Source organism: Lynx rufus, unplaced genomic scaffold (assembly GCF_022079265.1).
Source record: "Lynx rufus isolate CCGP_SWC_20201006 ecotype Redwood Valley unplaced genomic scaffold, mLynRuf1.p SCAF_7, whole genome shotgun sequence".
Classification (NCBI taxonomy): Eukaryota; Metazoa; Chordata; class Mammalia; order Carnivora; family Felidae; genus Lynx; species Lynx rufus.
Window position 1 is genome coordinate 24,759,677 of NW_025814889.1, and position 20,252 is coordinate 24,779,928.

General features: G+C 38.1%; 1 protein-coding gene across 4 annotated transcripts in view; it reads left to right on the forward strand.

Annotated features, from left to right (window-relative positions):
• The window catches only part of ACBD5 (acyl-CoA binding domain containing 5), a 69,233-nt gene that overhangs the window by 25,827 nt on the left and 23,154 nt on the right, over positions 1-20,252 (forward strand). For 3 of the 4 annotated variants that reach the window (XM_047065452.1, XM_047065447.1, XM_047065449.1), the window contains 4 exons: positions 11-278; positions 4,797-4,996; positions 12,668-12,712; positions 13,032-13,141. In XM_047065452.1, the coding sequence (XP_046921408.1) occupies positions 11-278; positions 4,797-4,996; positions 12,668-12,712; positions 13,032-13,141 (623 nt within the window). Of the gene's footprint in view, positions 1-10; positions 279-4,796; positions 4,997-12,667; positions 12,713-13,031; positions 13,142-17,989; positions 19,586-20,252 lie in introns of those variants that run through there. The other variant, XM_047065448.1, reaches the window with a different exon arrangement.

A 20,252-nucleotide genomic window follows, 5' to 3' on the forward strand; every position in this document is an offset into this window, starting at 1 on the left:
AAATTTGTAGTCTTTAGACAGCTTTACATCAAACGGCAGACCATTTCGATATTACTTGAGTGGTGATCCCAATCAGCCCTTGGAAGGTCCTGGTTTTCCTGAAGATGTTCAAGGATCTCCGGGAAATGGCAACATTGGGGATATGCAGGTGGTAGCAGTTGAAGGAAAAGGTGAAGTAAAGCATGGAGGAGAAGATGGCCGAAGTAACAGTGGAGCACCACACCGTGAGAGACGGGGTGGAGAAAATGAGGAATTCTCTAATGTCAGAAGAGGGAGAGGTGTGTATTCTTTTTTGTTCTTGCTGACTGACTATCTTTAGAAACTAATTAGCAAAAAGGGAAAAGTTTAGGTAAGGAGAGACATTAGAACTCTCAATTTACCTAGTTCTCTTCTTAGACTCTACCCCCCACCCCCAAGGCATAGTAGTGTGATCTCTGAAGGTATAGGAGAAAACATTCCATTTCTATGTCTTTTATGCAGTTTTTTGAAGTAGCCAAATCTATGTCCTTCTTGAGCAGTCAGTTAATGGTTCCTCCAAATGCCCCTCTGCTTTTGTTTCCTACTGTAGGTAAAAATTTGAATTGTGTCTTTTGCACATTTACCTACTTAAGTCAAAAGATATTGTTTAAAACTGACAAATCAAGTAATAGAGATAAAAGAACATTTAACAATACAAAGGCAAACATTAAGGAGTGACTGGGTGGCATAGTTGCTTAAGGGTCTGATGTGTGATTTCAGCTCAGGTCAGGATCTCACAGTTTGAGGGGTCGAGACCCACATCGGGCTCAGCGCTGACAGTACAGAGCCTGCTTGGAATTCTCTCTTTCCCTCCCTCTCTCTCTCTGCCCCTCTCCCCGACTCTATCTCTCAAAATAAACAAATAAACATATTTTTAAAGTTAAAAAAAAAAAGGTAAACATTAAGAATGATAATGTGATCAGGTAACAGAATAGAGTTGAGGAGGGAAGCAAAGGGGGTGTGTGTGTGTGTGTGTGTGTGTGTGTGTGTGTATATTAATTTATGATGGTTTATAGTTAGGAATGAGTAGGGACTGTCAGAAAAGAGAATTAATGGAAAGACAAATACCATATGATCTCACTTATATGTAGAATCTAAAAAAACAAAAACAAAAGACCAAGCTTATAGACACAGAAATAGATAGATTGATGATTGCCAGAGGCAGGTGTGAAGGGGATGTGAAACAGGTCATGGGGTCAAAAGGTAAAAACTTCCATTTATAAAATAAGTAAGTCATGGGGATGTAACATACAGCATGGTATCCGTAATCAGACCTGTATTGCATATTTGAAAGTTGCTAAGATTGGGGCGCCTGGCTGGTGCAGTCATTTGAACATCCGACTCTTGATTTCGGCTTAGGTCATGATCCCAGGGTCATGGGATCGGGCCCCATGGTGGGCTCCAGAGCTGAGCATGAAGCTTGCTTGGGATTCTTTCTCTCTCTTCCCCTCTGCCCCCTCCCTGGCTTGCAACCTGTCTTTCTAAAAGAAAATAAAAAAGAAAATAAAAAAAGAAAGTTGCTAAGATAGAAAAGTCTTAGAAATTATCACAGGGAAAAAAAATCTGTAACTGTATGGTGACAGATGTTAACTGAACTTATTGCAGTGATCATTTTACAATATATACAAGTATTGAATCATTATGTTGTACACTTAAAAAAAGGAAAATCCCTGCATAATTTCATGAGGTCATAAAAAGTTAAAGGATTAGCTGCATTTCTGATTGAAAAAAATCTACATAAAATAAAACAAATGAAGACGGGGAAGAAAAGAGAAGATTAATGGTATTAAGAACATTATTCTTAAAAATTACCATTTTAACATATACCAAATTGTGAGTATTTAATGAAGAAGAGAAAGATCACAACATATTACTAGAGCCTTGGATTCAGATCCCTTTCTTTAGGCAATTTACCAAAATCGCATGTATGAAAGGCTTTCTATTGACAACCCTGACTTCACCCCGCCTACAAAACATTACAACCCCCAGCAATCACAGGGGTCCATACAAGTGGCAGCCCCTGAAGTGAAGCTTCGTGAGCCTTACCGTAAATCTGCCTCAGCATTAAACAAATCTTATTGAGCTTTTCTTTGTCAGGCCCTGTTCTGGATCCTGGGGAAGCCCCTCTTTTTGCGGAGCTCATGTTCCAGTAAAGGGGAGCTGACAGTAAATAAGTAAATAATTGAGATTCTTTGTGAATGATAAGTGCTCTGAAGAAAAAAAAATGAGTAATTAGATAATGACTGGAGATGGGGATTTACCATAACAGGGGAATGGTCTGATTAATTCTGTCTTTGCGAAGGCTTGTTTGAAAGCTGACTATGACATAGGATATAGTAAAGTGAGCAGAGAAGAGAGTAATTCTCTAGTGTCATCAGTACCCCCTGACAGGCCATCACAGAATATATGAATCTCTTTTTTTTTTGGAGAAACAATTTTTATTTTTTATTATTTTTTTTAATTTACATCCAAATTAGTTAGCATATAGTGCAACAATAATTTCAGGAATAGATTCCTTAGTGCCCCTTACCCATTTAGCCCATCCCCCCTCCCACAACCCCTCCCATAACCCTCAGTCTGTTCTCCATATTTATGACTCTCTTCTGTTTCGTCCCCCTCCCTGTTTTTATATTATTTTTGTTTCCTGAATATCTCAATCTCTTAAGGATGAAGGAAAAAAAACTAAGCCACAGACCAGACTTTCCACCTTTTTTCCCCTTGTAAATTCTATACCAATAGCTGAAGTGGTTCTTTTCTTGAAGAACCACTTCAAAATTTACTTCCTTTCAATACAAGAGTAGAGATCTTCTTGAAAATGGCATCAGGGGTGCCTGGGTGGCTCAGTCAGTTGGGCATCTGACTCTTGATTTCAGCTCAGGTCATGATCTCGGGGTTCATGGGATCAAGCCCTTGCATCGGACTCTGCACTGGCAGGGTGGAGCCTGCATGGGGGTTCTCTCTCTGCCCCTCTTGTGCGTATGCTCTCTCTCTCACGATAAACAAATAAACGTTTTCAAAAAAGCAAAGAAAATAACATCAGGCACAACACCTCAGTGTACTCTTTGAAGTTTAACTTGACAAACAGCTCTCATTCCATTTCTTTTGCAAGAACAAACACTGCTTGTTGCAAGCGCAGCTTTGGGAATCCAGTTGCTGCTGTAGGGCTCCAGAATGCCAAAGGGCAATGAGGCAAACAGTTTCCTGTTTATTATTTAAAACAAAATAAACAAAACTTACCTATTGTATTAGCAAACATATAGAAACTCATAAACTCCATTTAGGCACAGTAGTGCTTTTTATATGCTGCAATATAAAACTGTTGCAGCCTTTCTGAAAAATACCTTGGTAACACTCATTAAGAACTTCTACTAACTTGTCATCCTTTGACCCAGTAACTCTCCTTTTTTGATTCTGTTTTTTCTAAAGAAATCAGCAGACATTTGGGCAAGAATTTATATACAAAGACATTCATTGCGGTGTTCTTTTTTTTTTGGTTTGGGGTTGTTTGTTTTTTTTTTTAACGTTTATTTATTTTCGAGAGAGAGAGAGAGAGAGAGAGAGTGCAAGCGAGGGAGGGGCAGAGAGAGAGGAGACACAGAATCCAAAGCAGGCTCCAGCCTCTGAGCTGTCAGCACAGAGCCCAACGTGGAGCTCAAACTCATGAACTGCGAGATCATGGCCTAAGCTGAAATCAGATGCTTAACTGACTGAGCCACCTAGATGCCCCTGGTTTGTTTGTTTTTTTAATGCTTATTTATTATTTTTAGAGAGAGGCAGTCTCTGCACTCCCAGCACAGAGCCCAGCATGGTGCTCGATCCCATGAACCATGAGACCATGACCTGAGCTGAGATCGAGAGTAAGATGCTCAACCAACTGAGCCCCCCAGGTGCCCCATGTCAGTATTATTTGTAATTGCAAAAATTTGGAATTATCTTATTCAAAAGTAGAGAACGATTGAGTAAATTCATTCATGGCCATGCTGGGGAATTTATGTAGCCATTTCAGTGTTTTTGTAATAAAATGTAAAAATGCAGATAAACATTTATGATATTTTTAAAGAGAAGAACACAAAATTATGTGTTGGGGTAATGCCTATTCTATAAATACATGCATGGGAAAAATAATGAATGGATATATGACAAAATCTTGGTAGTGGTAAGTGCAATAGAATTTATAAAAAGAGAAATACATTTAAAAACCTTTTGGGTTTGGGGCACCTGGGTGGCTCTGTTGGTTAATCATCCAACTTTGGCTCATGTCATGCTCTTACCGTTCATGAGTTTGAGCCCCACATCCAGCTGTCTACTGTCAGCCAGGAGCCTGCTTTGGATTCTCTGTCTCCCTCTCTCTTTGCCCTTCCCCCGCTCATGTGCACACGTGTGCATGCTCTCTCTCTGTGTCTCTCTGAAAAATAAATAAACATTAAAAAAAAAGTACTCTTTGAATTTCTTCAATCTTTTTACCTTATTAGTGAAGAATTTTTGAGAATGCATCTCAAATATGTGAATTATGTGTGAATTATATGCATTTTGTCATGTACTAGTGTAGTAAGTACATTGTAAAACATTAGCAAAGAGAATCTTTGATTATATCAGTATCAGTAGAAGCTTCTATAGCTACTTCTTTGCTCCTGGTATTTTGTGTACTTCCTGATTGCTTCCACTCTGCTTTGGAGATTTAGATCTCAAAGAAATAACACAGGAAAATGAATAAAACACACTCTTTCTACCTTTATAAGAATTATTTGAAACTAACTGATTTTACTCTCTTAAAATAGGGCATAGAATGCAACACTTGAGTGAAGGATCCAAGGGTCGGCAAGTGGGAAGTGGAGGTGATGGGGAACGCTGGGGTTCAGACAGAGGGTCAAGAGGCAGCCTCAATGAACAGATTGCTCTCGTCCTCATGCGCCTGCAGGAGGATATGCAAAACGTCCTTCAGAGACTTCATAAACTGGAAACGCTAACTGCTTCGCAGGTGAGCTTTTGAATTTGTCTTCTTCCACTGTTGATCCTGTATAACAGCATGTAAGTGTAATCTGTGTTGATCAGATTTATATAAATCAATGTAATGATTTTTTTTTTAATAAAAAGGATCTAGGGGCGCTTGGCTGGCTCAGTGGATAGAGCATGTGACTCTTTATCTCAGGTTGTGAGTTTGAGCCCTGCATTGGGTGGAGAGATTACTTAAAAAATAAATAAAATAATTTTTCAAAAATAATAAAAAATAAAAAGGATCTACTTTTGAAAATATTGGTTATTTAAGAAAAGACTGATCCAAAAGCTAACTACCACTTCATAGAAAATTTTTCGAGTGTAAAATTACCAGTACCTTGTTAGGGGTAGAAGTAGGGTGCTTGGTAATAGAAGAGGAAGACCTTTTAAGGGGCTCCTGGCTGCCTCAGTCAGTGGAGCATTGGACTCTTGATGTCGGGGTTGTGGGTTCAGGCCCCACATTGGGTGCAGAGATTACTTCAAAATAAAATCTTTAAAAAAAAAAAAAAAAGGCTCCTGGGTTGCTCAGTTGGTTAAGTGTCTAGACTCTTGATCTTGGCTCAGGTCATTATCTCACAGTTCATGAGATCGAGCCCCGCATCAGGCTCTGTACTGACAACGTGGAGCCTGCTTTGGATTCTCTCTCTCTCTGTCTCTCTTTCTCTTTCTCTCTTTCTCTTTCTCTCTGTGTTTCTGTCTTTCTCTCTCTCTCAAAATGAGTAAATAAACTTTAAAAAAAGAGCTTGGGGTGCCTGGGTGGCTCAGTCAATTGAGCATCCAACTTCAGCTCAGGTCATGATCTCGCAGTTCATGGGTTCGAGCCCCACATCAGGCTCTGTGCTGACAGCTCAGAGCCTGGAGCCTGCTTCAGATTCTGTGTCTCCCTCCCTCTCTCTGCCCCTCCCCCGCTTGTGCATGCATGCGTGTGTGTGTGCGCGCGCGCACATGCGCACTCTCTCTCAAAAATAAATTAAAAAAATTTTTTTAAAAAGGGATGTTATATAGTGTGGTTCAAGGAAGTAATAAACCATAACTAGTGCTTTAGAGTTCATCATTAAGGAGTCACTCTTTTGTGGTAAACATTGTCCTCTATCTTGACTTCTTTTGATTTTTTATTTTATGTATTTTTAAAAAAAAATTTTTTTTTTAACGTTTATTTATTTTTGAGACAGAGAGAGACAGAGCATGAACGGGGGAGGGTCAGAGAGAGAGGGAGACACAGAATCTGAAACAGGCTCCAGGCTGTGAGCAGTCAGCACAGAGCCCAACGCGGGGCTCGAACCCACAAGCTGTGAGATCATGACCTGAGCCGAAGTCGGACGCTTAACCGACTGAGTCACCCAGGCGCCCCTTGACTTCTTTTTAAAATGCTGTAGAGATAGTATATTAAGTTACCAATTCTTTAGTGTAAATTAGTTGTAGGATCAAAACTTTAAAGCCAGAGAGGAATGTAGAGTCATAGTTTGATGTTCGCAGTTATTTAACCCTGGAAGAGTAAGAATATTAAACCTTTGAAAACGCACTATAGCAAGTCATTGCAGAAACTAAAGCAGAACCCAGGCATCCTGTATCCTAGATCAGTGCTCTTTCTGTACTGAATAAAACTAGACAGTTAAGTATGGAGGAGGTACTAAAGGAAAGGAAAAAGGTTCGGAGGAAGGGCTAGTTCATCTTGGTTCACAGTTTGGGGCTGGGCTGTGATAATCCCTGGATTTGGCTGCGATAATCCCAGGACTTGGCTGCAGAGCCTTCAGATGGCTACTAGTGCTGTGCCCCATTTGTCCTCTGATTTGTTCCTCTTGGAGTAATGTTTATTGCAGAAAAAGGCAACTAAACAGGCTGTCTGACCCATTATATAGCACTGGGGGCACCTGGGTGGCTCAGGTTGGTTCAAGTCATGATCTCGTGGTTTGTGGGTTCGAGCCCCATGTTGGGCTCTGTGCTGACAGCTCAGAGCCTGGAGCCTGCTTCGGATTCTGTGTTTCCTCTCTCTGCCCCTCTCCGTCTCTTTCTCTCTCCCTCTCTCCCCCCCCCCCCCATAAACATTAAAAAATAACACATATAGCATTGAAGCATCATGCTGTAAGAGATATTGTTAGTTAATTAAGATATTAAGTTAGTTAATCAAAGATGTGCTTCAGTTCCATGATAAACAAATTAAATATAGATTCATTTAAAGAAACTACTACTGTAGGCTTTTTAAACAACTCCTATGAATATTTTAGCTTTTTTATCCTTTGAGTAAGTCAGATTATCACAAGGTTTCTCTATTGTACATGTTTCAATGATTGTCAAGTACATTTTATCATCACTTAGACTGTGACTCTGTTGATGTTCATGAGTCTATGAACCCCTTGTTGATTATTTGTATCTTTCATTAATAATAAAATCTACTTTCTGTATTAGCTTGAGAAAAAATATATTTAAGGCCCATGATCTTGTCAACTATCCCTAGATTAATACAAACTGTATTAAAGAATAGCTAACCATGGGGCGCCTGGGTGGCGCAGTCGGTTAAGCGTCCGACTTCAGCCAGGTCACGATCTCGCGGTCCGTGAGTTCGAGCCCCGCGTCGGGCTCTGGGCTGATGGCTCAGAGCCTGGAGCCTGTTTCCGATTCTGTGTCTCCCTCTCTCTCTGCCCCTCCCCCGTTCATGCTCTGTCTCTCTCTGTCCCAAAAATAAATAAACGTTGAAAAAAAAAAAAAAGAATAGCTAACCATGATGGAAATCTCATTCGTTCATTTAGTATTATTGAATATTACTGTTCCAGTAGTCTGCCTTTTCTTATTCTGTGACTAATTATTTATTTATTTTCTATCCTTTAATTTCCAAAGCATGCTCACTCATATCTGACTGAACAATAGTACATAAATATCCTTTTACAATAAGCCAGGACATCTATTTTATCCCAATTACACAAAAGCAAATAAATGCAAAATAGTGTTACGTGACTTCCTTTCATGAAATTATAAGACCCTACATGCATATATATTTTTAAATCCCTTTATTCCCATTCCATCTTTTTGGCTGAACTTTATTCATATAATGTCTGCCCTTGTTATAGGACCCTCTCTTGTGGAAGGCATTAGTATCCAGTCACCCAAGCCAAAAGTTGCTCTCCATCCCCCACTTCTAGTCATCAAGTGCTAACAAGACATCTTCTTAAATCTTTCTGGAATGGGTCCCCTCTCCATTAGAATTCCCTTTAGAATTCCCTTTTCCAAGTCCGCTTCTTCATAAGTGTGACATGAAAGATTTTAGTTGCTCTGCCGCAGTTTTCTTTAGTCAGTGGTGACAGCTCCATGTCTATTCACTTTTGTAGTTCTTGTGTCACGGTCATAGTCTTATCAACAGTAGCACAAATGTGGTTTTTAATCTCTTCCTGCTCTACAGCAGTTGGTTTAAAGCATGCATACAAAGTTTGATATCCAGACTTTATTGCTGACAATTAATTCCTTTAAGAGTGTAACTGGATTTTTCATGCTTGCTGTATCAGGATGATTAGTCTTGATTTCATATTCCAGCCTGTATTGAAAGTAATCCAGATCAGGGGCGCCTGGGTGGCACAGTCGGTTAAGCGTCCGACTTCAGCCAGGTCACGATCTCGCGGTCCATGAGTTCCAGCCCCGAGTCGGGCTCTGGGCTGATGGCTCAGAGCCTGGAGCCTGTTTCCGACTCTGTGTCTCCCTCTCTCTCTGCCCCTCCCCCGTTCATGCTCTGTCTCTCTCTGTCCCAAAAATAAATAAACGTTGAAAAAAAAAAAAGAAAGTAATCCAGATCAGAGTCAGCTTTCACGAACATCAGTTCCAGCTTATTGACCTCCACCTCCATGTTGAATAGTTTATGCTGTGACTTTTTAAAGGAGTAATTTGTATACATTTAATGTCTTCATTGGTATTGAAATTCTGCTAAAAGTTCTTTTGATTTTTTTATCTTTTGAAGTTTTCTTTTTCACTCTTGTCTTACATAAAACAAACCAAAAAAAGATTCTGACATGTTAAGGACTTTTTCCTTAAAATTTGCATTATTCACAGCAGCTCTTCCTGCCCGTGGGTCCTGTCCCCATGCTTTAATAAGATCACCTTTTTGCACCCCACACCCCCCCCTGAAATTTTTTTTTGCATAATTCATTTGGATGAAGAAAAGAAGTAAATTGATGGCAAAGTAGTAGTAGATTGTAGAACTAAAGGAAATTTAGTTCAGTACCTCTAGTTCAGCAGATGAAGGAGAGATACAGAGAAGACACCTTACTTAATTGGTGGCAAAGCCAGTTCTATAACTAAACTTTCCAGATTTCTCATGCAGTGCACTTTCCATCACAGCAAGTGTCTGAGATTCATTCACTCAATGAATATTTGGTGAATGGCCACATACCAGATACTTTTCTGGGTAGTGGACACATAAATGAAAAGGGAGACAGCACTGGGTAGCAGACCTTAGAACAAACTACCTGGTTTCAAATCCTGACTCTGCCACTTATTTTTTTTAGGCTTTTTTTTTTTTTTTACATTTCTTTATTTTTGAGAGAGAGAGACAGAGTGTGAGCGGGAGAAGGAGCAGAGACAGAGGGAGATGCAGAATCTGAAGCAGGCTCCAGGCTCTAAGCTGTCCACACAAAGCCTGATGCAGGGCTCAAACTCATGAACAGTGAGATCATGACCTGAGCCAAAGTCGGACGCTTAACCGACTGAGCCACCCAGGCGCCCTCTGCCACTTATTGTTTGATCTTCAATTAGGTTACTTTACTTTTCTGTGTCTCAGTTTCTTTATCTATTAAATGAAAATACTAATAATACCTACATCATAGGATTGTTCAGAGGATAAATTAAAATGCATAGTACAGTGCCTGGAACATTCATGTGATATTTACATATTGTCACATGAGATGATGGTGGTGACAATAACAATGATAATAAGACTGCTTGGTTTCTTCCCTCAGGAAGTTCACAGCCTTAGAGAGGACCTAACTTAAATAATTCTCTGTCTTCATAGTTTCTTTGCAGTGGTTACAATTGTGTGGGATTTTTCCTTTCAAAAATATTTTCAAAAAAAATCAGTAATCCTTAGCTTAATCCAGGAATAGAATGGTAAATAGAATTTCTGACTATGTCAAAGCTACATAAAAGCCACTTGATACCAACAAAGATTCTTTGTTCAATTAAACTTCAGTCAGACTCTTGAACCTTCTCTTAGGCATCTCTTCACTTCTTTGTAAAATCCAGTTTCATCAAGAACCCTGCTCAGTCAGTTTAACCAGACAGGCTCTTCATCCTCTGCCTTCCCCCAGGTGCTTTCTGAACACCTGGGCCCATCTTCAGCAAGAATCCTGTTAGATCAGTTTAACTAGAATCTCCCTTACCCCTGATGTTCCCTCTTAGGAATTTTCCACCCACTGATCTCAGCCCTCCTCCTTACACTAAATTCTCCCTTGCCCATACTGTATTGGGAAATGAGCCCAGTCTGTCTCCCCCTGACTGTAGAAGTCCCTATACCCAGTGATAGCCCCTTTTCCCTTGAATAAAGTCTTCCTAACTGTGCTTTCACAAGTGTCACTGATTGTATTTTTCTTTAACAACAGGTATGGGTAAATATTAAAGCAAAAACTCGTACTGTTAATTATACAGCTAGCGTCAATGCTTCATAGATATGAGCAAGGGTCTTTGGGAATCTTCATTTGCCTTTCCAGACCCTTTATTATTTAGGAAAAAAATCCACTAATGATCAACATCAACTAAGGTAGAGTTCTGATTCTACCTTAGTATTTGTTAGTAGTTGCTGCTTTAATGAAGAATAGCTGTGTCATTGCATTGGGATTTGATCCCCTCGAGTTCCATTCAAGATCACACTAATGTGACCTTGGATAAGTCATCATATACCTGGAGCCCAGTTTTGTAACTCTACCCTTTATTCCATTTAGTCTAAAGAAACATTTTAAGGTAAATCTCTGGGTTAAATGTTGTTATGCCTACAAGGTACAATTACAACTAATATAAAAATCGTTACCTTGTCCAGATTCTTTCAGCACTTGGCAATTTGAGTATACTTCTTTAACACCTTAATGGTCTGTGAGGACTAATGTACCATCTAGAGGCAACTAAGAGTTTTACCAGTAGGGTATACTGGGGTCTTTGAGATCAAATTACCCACAACAAGTAAATTTAAAGCCTGTCTCCTCCCACCACTTCCTTCGGTTGTTTCAGCATAGAGACCTCAGTGCTGTGCCTTGAACCTGCCTGAAGGCTCCCTCCCACCCTGGGTCTTTGTACTTGCTACTGCCTGTGTACAGAAGATTGTTCCCCCCTGTTAGCCACTTAGCATACAGCTTTCTTGTTTAGGTCTTTGCTCAAATGTCATGAAAGCCTTCCTTGTTCATTCTATGTAAAGTTTCAAGACGACTTCTCTAACATGTCTCATCTCCTCTCCCTATTTTATTTTTCTTTATGGTGTTTATCACTGCCTGATGCACTGTATATTTTACTGATTTATTCATTACTATTTGTATCTCTCCATTACAGTTTAAGCTCCACTGGGACAGCACTTTTTGTCATTTTGCTTCCTGTTTTATGTCTAATGCCCAGAGTAGTAACTGGTACATAATAGACGCTCAGTAAATATTTGTTAAATGAACGAATGAATGATCTCATTAATTTTCATACCATTTCTCTAATGTTATAATAAATGGACAAATGGCACTAATAAGTTTCCAGCAACTATTATAAGGAAACTTGTTTTGTGATCCAAATTGGGATATAAGTTTCCTAAATTAATTTGAAATTTTTCGACTTAGTTTGGATATCTCATTGAAAACCCTACATTACTCCTCCCCCTGCCCAAAAAAGTTAACTATGTGAGATGAGGAATGTGTTAATTCATTTGATTATTGTAATCATTTCACAGTGTATATACACATCAAATCATCACATAAATTTATATAATTTATCAATTATAACTCAATAAAGCTGGGGAAAAGTTAAAAAACAAACCTCAACACTAACAGTTTATTTCTCAAATCTGCCATACCTCTTGTGTTACAACTTATCATGACTTTGCAACACAGATCTTTGAATATTATTTATAATTTTAATAATAAGGCTGCGGTTTTCGGATATGTGTGTAAAAGGTAATTTGTATGGAAATTAAAGAATTAATAAGAAAAGTTGATTTATAATTTTTTTTTTTTTTTTTTGAGAGAGAGTGCATTAGTGGGGCAAGGGGAGGGAGAGGAAGAATTTTAAGCAGGCTCCGTGCTCAGCATGGAGCCTAAAATTGGGCTGGATCTCAGGAGCCTGAGATCATGACATGAGCTAAAATTAGGAGTTGGACAATTTACCGACAGCCACCCCGGTGCCCCTGGTTCAGTAATTTAATAACAGTATAAAAGAAGTAACGGTGAAGACTAATTTGAGGTTTTATTTTGATAATTTTATATAATTTGATCTGTAAAATATAAAATGTCAAAGATATTTATTTGATTAGCAATCTAAGGGATCTTGTTATATGACCAGTATGGGTTTCAGGATAATCACAGCATAGTTAACAGAAAAATACAATAAACTAATATTTTGCCTTAAAAAAAAAGATAGGAAATAGAAGAATTACTGTTTTTATTTTCTCATTTTGTCAAAGCTAAATCACTTTCATTTGTATTTATAGGCAAAATCATCAACATTACAGACCAGTCATCAGCCTCCCTCACAGGTAAGAAATTCTTCTCTTAAATCTAAGTCCCAGGGTTTCCAATAACTTACAATAAATTTAGATTATGTGAGGCTCTTAAAGTATTCCAGATGAAATCTACCCTTTAGAGCTTTGAAATTAAAATATATTTGTTATTGTTTAAGTCTAAAGTACTCCTAAAAGTCTACTTACTGAATTATGCTCTGAGATACTGAATATCTTCCTTCTTTAGCAGGACTGAGATTTGTTATTAAGTTGTATATTTTCTAAAATGTGAACTAGGTATTTTTTATGTTTATACATGTAGTAGACAGGTGACCAGCTTATTTTATTTTCTCAGAGACCATCTTGGTGGCCCTTCGAGATGTCTCCTGGTGCATTAACTTTTGCTATCGTATGGCCTTTTATTGCCCAGTGGTTGGTGCATTTGTATTATCAAAGAAGGAGAAGGTAATGCTATGGCTTTATAACTCAAAATAGTATGCAAAATCTTATCTATAGGAGACAGAGCTTTCAACAGCAGTTAAGAGGACAGTTCCATTTTATAGATACATTGTCATACTGAACATTCTGCACTGATCCTGAGACTGAAACTACCTTGGAAATGATGTCTAGCGGATTTCTAGGTACTTGTTAGACTAAAAAATTAGAATCTGATGTTTATTTTGGGCCCTTTCTAATGTTAAAGAACTCTAGACAAGGGGTAAATAAATAATGCCTGCATGCTGTCTATACCTTTGGAATAGACGTGGACATTCCAGAATATTTTAGCCAGGTGGTTGAAGATCTCTAGAAATAGAGATTTTTCTAATTTGAGGGCCAAAATTCCAGTTTAGGATGCCAGGAGATACCTCAAAAAGGTATGAGAATAATAGATTGGGATCCTTGACAGGGCTCTGAGATTGTCTAGGTTAGGAACCTGAGGCTGAATCTCTTGGGTCAAAGGAAATCCTTAAGGCATTTTTTTCTCGATACTGTGTAAACTGAATTACATTCCATGGATGGGCATATAGACAATTGTTTACCTCACTGATGGCCTCACTTACTGTGTTTTTGTATTTCATCACCATTTCCCATTAAGTAACAACAGTTGGGGAGAAGAAATAGGGTATTTGATAATAACATTTTAAGTGCTCTCTTAAATCTGTGCAATAGAGACACATTTTTAAAAATCTACAAGTTTAAATAATTAAGGGTATGTTCTTCTAGCAAACAACCCAAGTTCCTAATTAACTACACTAACGAAAGCAGAAACCAGACATTTGCCTTTCGCTTCTCTAAAAGGGATAAGCAGCATACTAGTTATGTAAACAGTGCTCCAGTGATCATAGTTGATGGCAGAGAAACTAAAATGCATGGGGATTTGGATGGATCAGTCTTCCTGATTCCAGCTTATGTTAAGACAATTTTATTTATGTTCATAAAAGAACTAAATAAGTTCTGTGCCACATTAATGTTCTTCCAATACACCCACTCACTTGAAAAAAATTTCAGTAGGATTTCCGAAGCACAGATTGCTTTCACAGTATTATTTACCTCTTTCCTAAGGCATTTGTTACAGATGTCATTTCAGGTGTGTGTAAGATTTGTTAAGGGTTCAACAAACCTGAGTTTAAATTCTTTTTTTCTTTTTCTTTTTTTTCAATTTTTTTTTAATGTTTGTTCATTGTAAGAGACAGAGAGACAGAGCATGACGGGGGGAGGGGCAGAGAGAGGGAGGGAGAAACAGAATCCGAAGCAGGCTCCAGGCTCTGAGCTGTCAGCACAGAGCCCCACATGGGGCTTGAACTCACCTCGAGATCATGACCTGAGCCGAAGTTGGACACTTAACCACCTGAGCCACCCGGGTGCCCCAGTTTCAATCCTTTCTAATTTTCACACATTTTACATTTCTCCTATGATGGTTGGGTTTAGTGCTACACAGTGCTTCAAATTTTAATTTCCCTGACAATTGGAGGAAAAAAGAACCAAAGCTTTTTTTCACTGTGTAGTAAGAATGCTAGATTCAAGCAGCAGGGCACAGTGGCACTAAAGATAGGTTTTGACATATTTTGCAATGCATTTCAAAGTTCCTTTTCATGTTTCCTTTATAAAAAGTTGAGGATTGGAGAGTAATTTGGCACAGCACAAAAACCCTAAAGCTTACTTTGGTTAATAATTTATTTTATGCTTAAGTTTGAAACAGCTTGTCACTTATTAAAGACTGAAAGAGAAAACAACTACTTTGCTTCAGCAGTCACCAAAAATTGCAATTTTTCTAGAATTTAAAAAAAAATTTTTTTAACGTTTATTTTCAAGAGCAGAGGCAGAACACTAGCGGGGGAGGGGCAGAGAGAGAGACACACAGAATCTGAAACACGCTACAGGCTCCCAGCTCTAAGCTGTCAGCACAGAGCTGATGCAGGGTTCAAACCCATGAACCATGAGATCATGAAGGTGGTGGACTGAGCTGAAGGTGGACCCTTAACCGACTGAGCCACCCAGGCGGCCCTAGAATATTTTTTTAAGATTACTCCTTACTAGTAGATGTCTACACCATTTCTCTTAAGTATCCCTATCAGTTATTTGTAGAGGTCTCCAAATGGAGAAACTATTACTGATTTTTAATGTTCCACTTTGTTGAATTTTTATCAAGTTTTCAGTGTGTTAAGTGTTTAGTCCTTCCCAATTACCAATTATTTAGCACTGTGCAACTGCATTTTGATCAGATAGTGTTTTTAGGTATTGTTTGCTTATATACAGAACAGATTAGCAGGTTGGAGATAGAGCCATATTTGATATGGAAATACGTTTCAGCTTTGAGGGGATTTAGACATCTTTTAATCTGGAAGTATGTAGCAATTTTTAATCTGATAGTTACAGGAATGAAAACTAGAGAGCGGTGTGTCTGGTTTGGAGCAGACAAGTTCTGTGTTAGAGATGAGGAGAAAGATCCAGAAATCCAGTTAGGGTGGAAAAAGCGTGGAATGCGCCATTCATAATAGGAACCATCCTGTGTCTTATCCCCTAATACAATGTCTGGCGTGTAGGAGGCTCACAGTAAATTGGAGGCGTACTGAATGCATGGCTGAATGGTCACAATTTGTAGGATGGCAAACTGAAGTACCATATGATGCAGAAAGCTTTCATTTTTTAAAGTTTATTTAATTTTAATTTTTTCTTTTTATTTAATAACTATGCATCTGGTAACAAACAAACAGATAGTTCCATGTATATATAAAATAAGTAGCTATGTGTGGTAAACTTTTTTTTTTAAGTTTATTTATTTTGAGAGAGAGAGAGAGAAGTATCATGGTAGGGGCAGAGAGAAGGAGAGAGAATCCCAAACAGGCTCCTCAATGTCAGTTTGAAGCCCGATGTGAGGGAGGGGTGCTCGATCTCACGAACCATGAGATCATGACCTGAGCCGAAACCAAGTCCGACTTTTAACCAGCTGAGCCACTCAGGCACCTCTGTGGTAAGCTTTTTAAAAAGATGTTTTGTTTTTAAACATTAAAAGTGGGTCCACTGCTTGATTTTTTTTTCCCCATTGTAGAAGAATAAAAATTCAAAAGTAAATTTCTCACATTATCACTCTGCAGTGGATCAGAAAAAAAAACAAAAAAAAAATCATATTTTTTTCTGAATGTGATATGAACAGAAACAGTTGGAGACTTCTTGTTCAAAATTAGGCCCTGAGCAGCCTCCTGTGGGTCTGCCTTTTCCCACTCACCTCACCTGACCATTCTAGTAAAATTACCCATTAGTAAAATACTGACAGCAGACCTGTTCAGACCAAAAGACTACTCTTAAGCTATTACTTTGAAGGAAAGGACCTTTATAACCACTTTTCTTTATCATTCTGCCCAGATTCATAAATACACAAACGTAGTTTTCTTGTGGGCACTGAACTTTCAGTACAGAGGTGGTAAAATGGACAGGTGTGGGAAAGCTCTCTGTAGGAACACTCTTCAAATGGAACCTGGGACAGATGGAACTGCCTGGAAAAGTCAGGCCCAGGCTTCTGAAAAGGGGAAAGAATTTCAGCAGTACAGCCAGAGCAGAGAAGTTCAGAGGGCAAGGTAAAGGGCAGAGCGTTTTCCTCATCCCTTATCTATTGTTTTCTGTAACTTTTCTCTTATCACACCTTGCCCTGCATTTTGCAAGTTAATTTAAAAAGAAAAAAGGACAGATCTCACAAAGAGCCTGAAACACATTCCAAATAGTTCTGAAGATAGTGCTGGGCATTTATGTCTGTTTCTGTTTCCTTATTACAGTAGGAGATTGGGGTTCAGAGAGCTGTGTGGTTTTTTTTATAAACCTGGAGAGGATCTTGTGTAGAAATCTTCATCATGTGGGTTCTTAGTAAGTGTTGCTCACTGTTCAGGCACCTTCCAGCTAACATTTCTGCTAAAACCTCACTCAGACAGTTCATCTTTAGAACCACCTACAATTCTGTTCTGGTCCCAGGGGCCTTTTTGTTTGTTTGTTTGTTTGTTTGTTTGTTTTCCATCATGCCTCAAGAGATCTCTTTGTGTTATGTGAAAATTGATCTGGTTATTTAAAATGTCATTCCTGCCAGGGAGGTGTACATAAAGAGGATTTCTACAGAGGATAAGGGATGATCTGATTACTTAAAATATCACTCCTGCCAAGGGGGTTGCATAAGAGCATTTCTGCGGAGGTGAGGAGTGAATCTGTAATAAGAGGGTTTCAGGCATTTTGGCATCTTGAGTGCTGGGGAGGATGTAGAGATTTTATAGCTGTGGGACTTTTCCCAAACCTGAGATCATATGTGATTATTGTATCTTGCGCTAACAAGCCCATCCTTCCCTGATCACTCCTTCAGTCAGTTTTATCACTAAAACCATCACGTTACCTATCCGAGTTGTTAGTTTACATGTCTCCCCTGCCACAAGCAACTAACCTGATAGCTCTTTTGACAGCTGAGAGCCTGCCTCATTTATGTTTGAATCCCCAGTGCCTGGCACAGTGCCTGGAAAGTAACAGATACGGACTATCTGTTCATTAAACAAGTAATCTAGGTTGTATATCTATCAACCTTTGGTAGTTTTGTTAAGCGTTTTTGTTTCACAACTTTCCTGCTATAAAATAATTCCCAAATTTCGAAATTGCATTAAGCCAACTAGAAAAGGATGTGAATTCATTTCTTAAGGACTTTTGGTAATTTTATGGTTTGATGTTGAATGTGAATATTATTGTTGTGTTTTCATTCAGATAATTCTTTGGTATGGGTGTGTTTCATATTCAGGTTGCATTTATATTCATAGGAAATTGGTTTTTACTTTCTCTTTAAAGAAAACTGAACTGAAGAAAATGGTATTTTACTCCAGAAGATTACTGGGCCTGGATGACCTCAGAATGAAATGGAATGTGGAGCCCACAAGAGTATCTTAACTGTTTGTGATGATTACACTTCTTTTTGTCGTCCAGTAGTTTGGTTTGTGTACATATATACATATATATATTTTGCACTACACAAATGTAACATTTTAAGGACTAATATTGCTGATACTTGAATAACTAATCTCAACTAGGCTACAAGTAGCATACATAGACTTACCCTACCCTTAAACTTGAAGGACATTAAATTATTAATGATTGTTTGGTAACACGTTTACCTGATTATCTCCCATAGAGAACTATAAGCTGCTTTTCCAAGGTACAGTTGTGATAATGAGATCAGATTTATAACTGGATATTTTTAATTTTCTAAATTAAATATGAGAAAGAATGCAAACCAGGAGTGAACTTCAAATGAGTTAAATCAACTTTCTATCCTAGTCACTGAATTGCCATGCCAAGGAGCAGAAAACTGCTGGAAGAATCTTCTCTACGTCCACTTTGTGAGCTGCCCGTAATTTCTCTTGGGCATTCACAGCGCTGACTTGAGTGTTCAGGCATCATTACTACAAAGTAGAGCCCTATGTACCAGGCTTACTTTTTACAGATGAACACAGAATAGACATAACCTGCTGATGGGAATGATGAATGGGCTTCAAGTAGGTCTGAAAGTATACTCTGAGCCTGTAGATCATTGATAAGATTTTATTCAACCGTATACATTTATTTCTTTGTAATCATTTTTCTTTAACTGAGGATATCTTGTTTCTGCTTCATAGGGTGCTTTGAAATATAAGATGAAAACTTATTTATACTGTTTTTACAAAGGTCAAAAAAGGAAACACATGAAAATCACTTTTCTGTAACTGGTAAACTACACAGACTGGACTCTTAACCTCCTAGTGCCTCCGTTTTTCCTTTGGGGTATAATCTTTGAGATACACCTATTTCACAGGGGTCATGGAAGGATTTGCAAGCTAGCGGGCCATATGCTTCCATATGAATAAGGCACATCCAACTAATGTAAACTTAAATGTCCTTCCCCCAGCTCCCATTTAGAACTAAAAAAAAAAGACTGCAATTTAGATCCTTGAAGGCTTTGTTTGGAATTATTCTTCTTGTATGTCTTCCAGAACTTCACTCATTTAGATGTCCCTTGTACTTTAAAGATTTCTTTCATTCGAAGGCGTAGTAGCAAATAATTTTTAAGCATTCTTGGTATGTGTGATGTTGGGTTAAGCATCATGTGTTCAGAGTGTTTTCAATAAGAAAGAAACCCATCCCTTACATAGAGGATGGTTCTGTGTTTGCCTGAAGAAAAAAAGTGTAAGAATACAATTTGCTTTCCTCAAGAATCTTTTTTCCTTATTTTTTTCTTTCATGTAACTTGGTGTTTTTTATTTTTTAATCACATCTTGATTAAAATGTGTCTATGTAATATTTGCTTTTTAAAAACTGTCCTCTATTTATTTAGGGGGAAAATGAAGCAAGTAACTGAATTATATGTAAAAATAAGGTTCAGACCTGTGGATCAGGGATTATTTTCAAAAATTAGATATCAATTTGGTATCAGAAAATGGTGGCTTTTCTCTTAGTAAATAAATAAATTAAATGCAAATTAAGAATGAAGCAATTGTGATTTATTACAGGCAATGGGAAGTAACTAACTCCTAGGGATAATCATTTGTATCCTATTCCAAAGTCTTATTTTATAGTTTGAAAAGCACTTTGCACACAGTTCTTATATATACAAGTAAAGATGTAATTATAGGATATATAGTGTTACTGCTTTGTTTAACAAGAAACTCATTTAAAATTTTAAATGGACAGCTGGTATTTTTTTAATGATCTACTTCTTTTCTGTTTCTTTATTGTAAAACTAAGTTAAAAATAAAAGGTTAATGAGAAATGATATGGTTTTTATTACTTATTGTTAATAGAAGTGCCTTGATTATATTTTAAGGATTAAACAAGCATAAATAGTGGAATTCATAGAAAGTAATCATGCCTTTTTCAGAATAAAGCCATGCCAAGATATATAAAAGCAAGAAACTGGGATAAAGTATAACTCCTTTAGCCATTTGGTTGAGAATGTTACTGATCCAGTCAGAATCTTAGTTTCCATTCTTAACACCAAATAGATAGCTTCCCTGAGCTACAGGTCAGGCTCTGTGCAGGCAGTGTAGAGCCTGCTTGGGATTCTTTCTCTCCTTCTCTC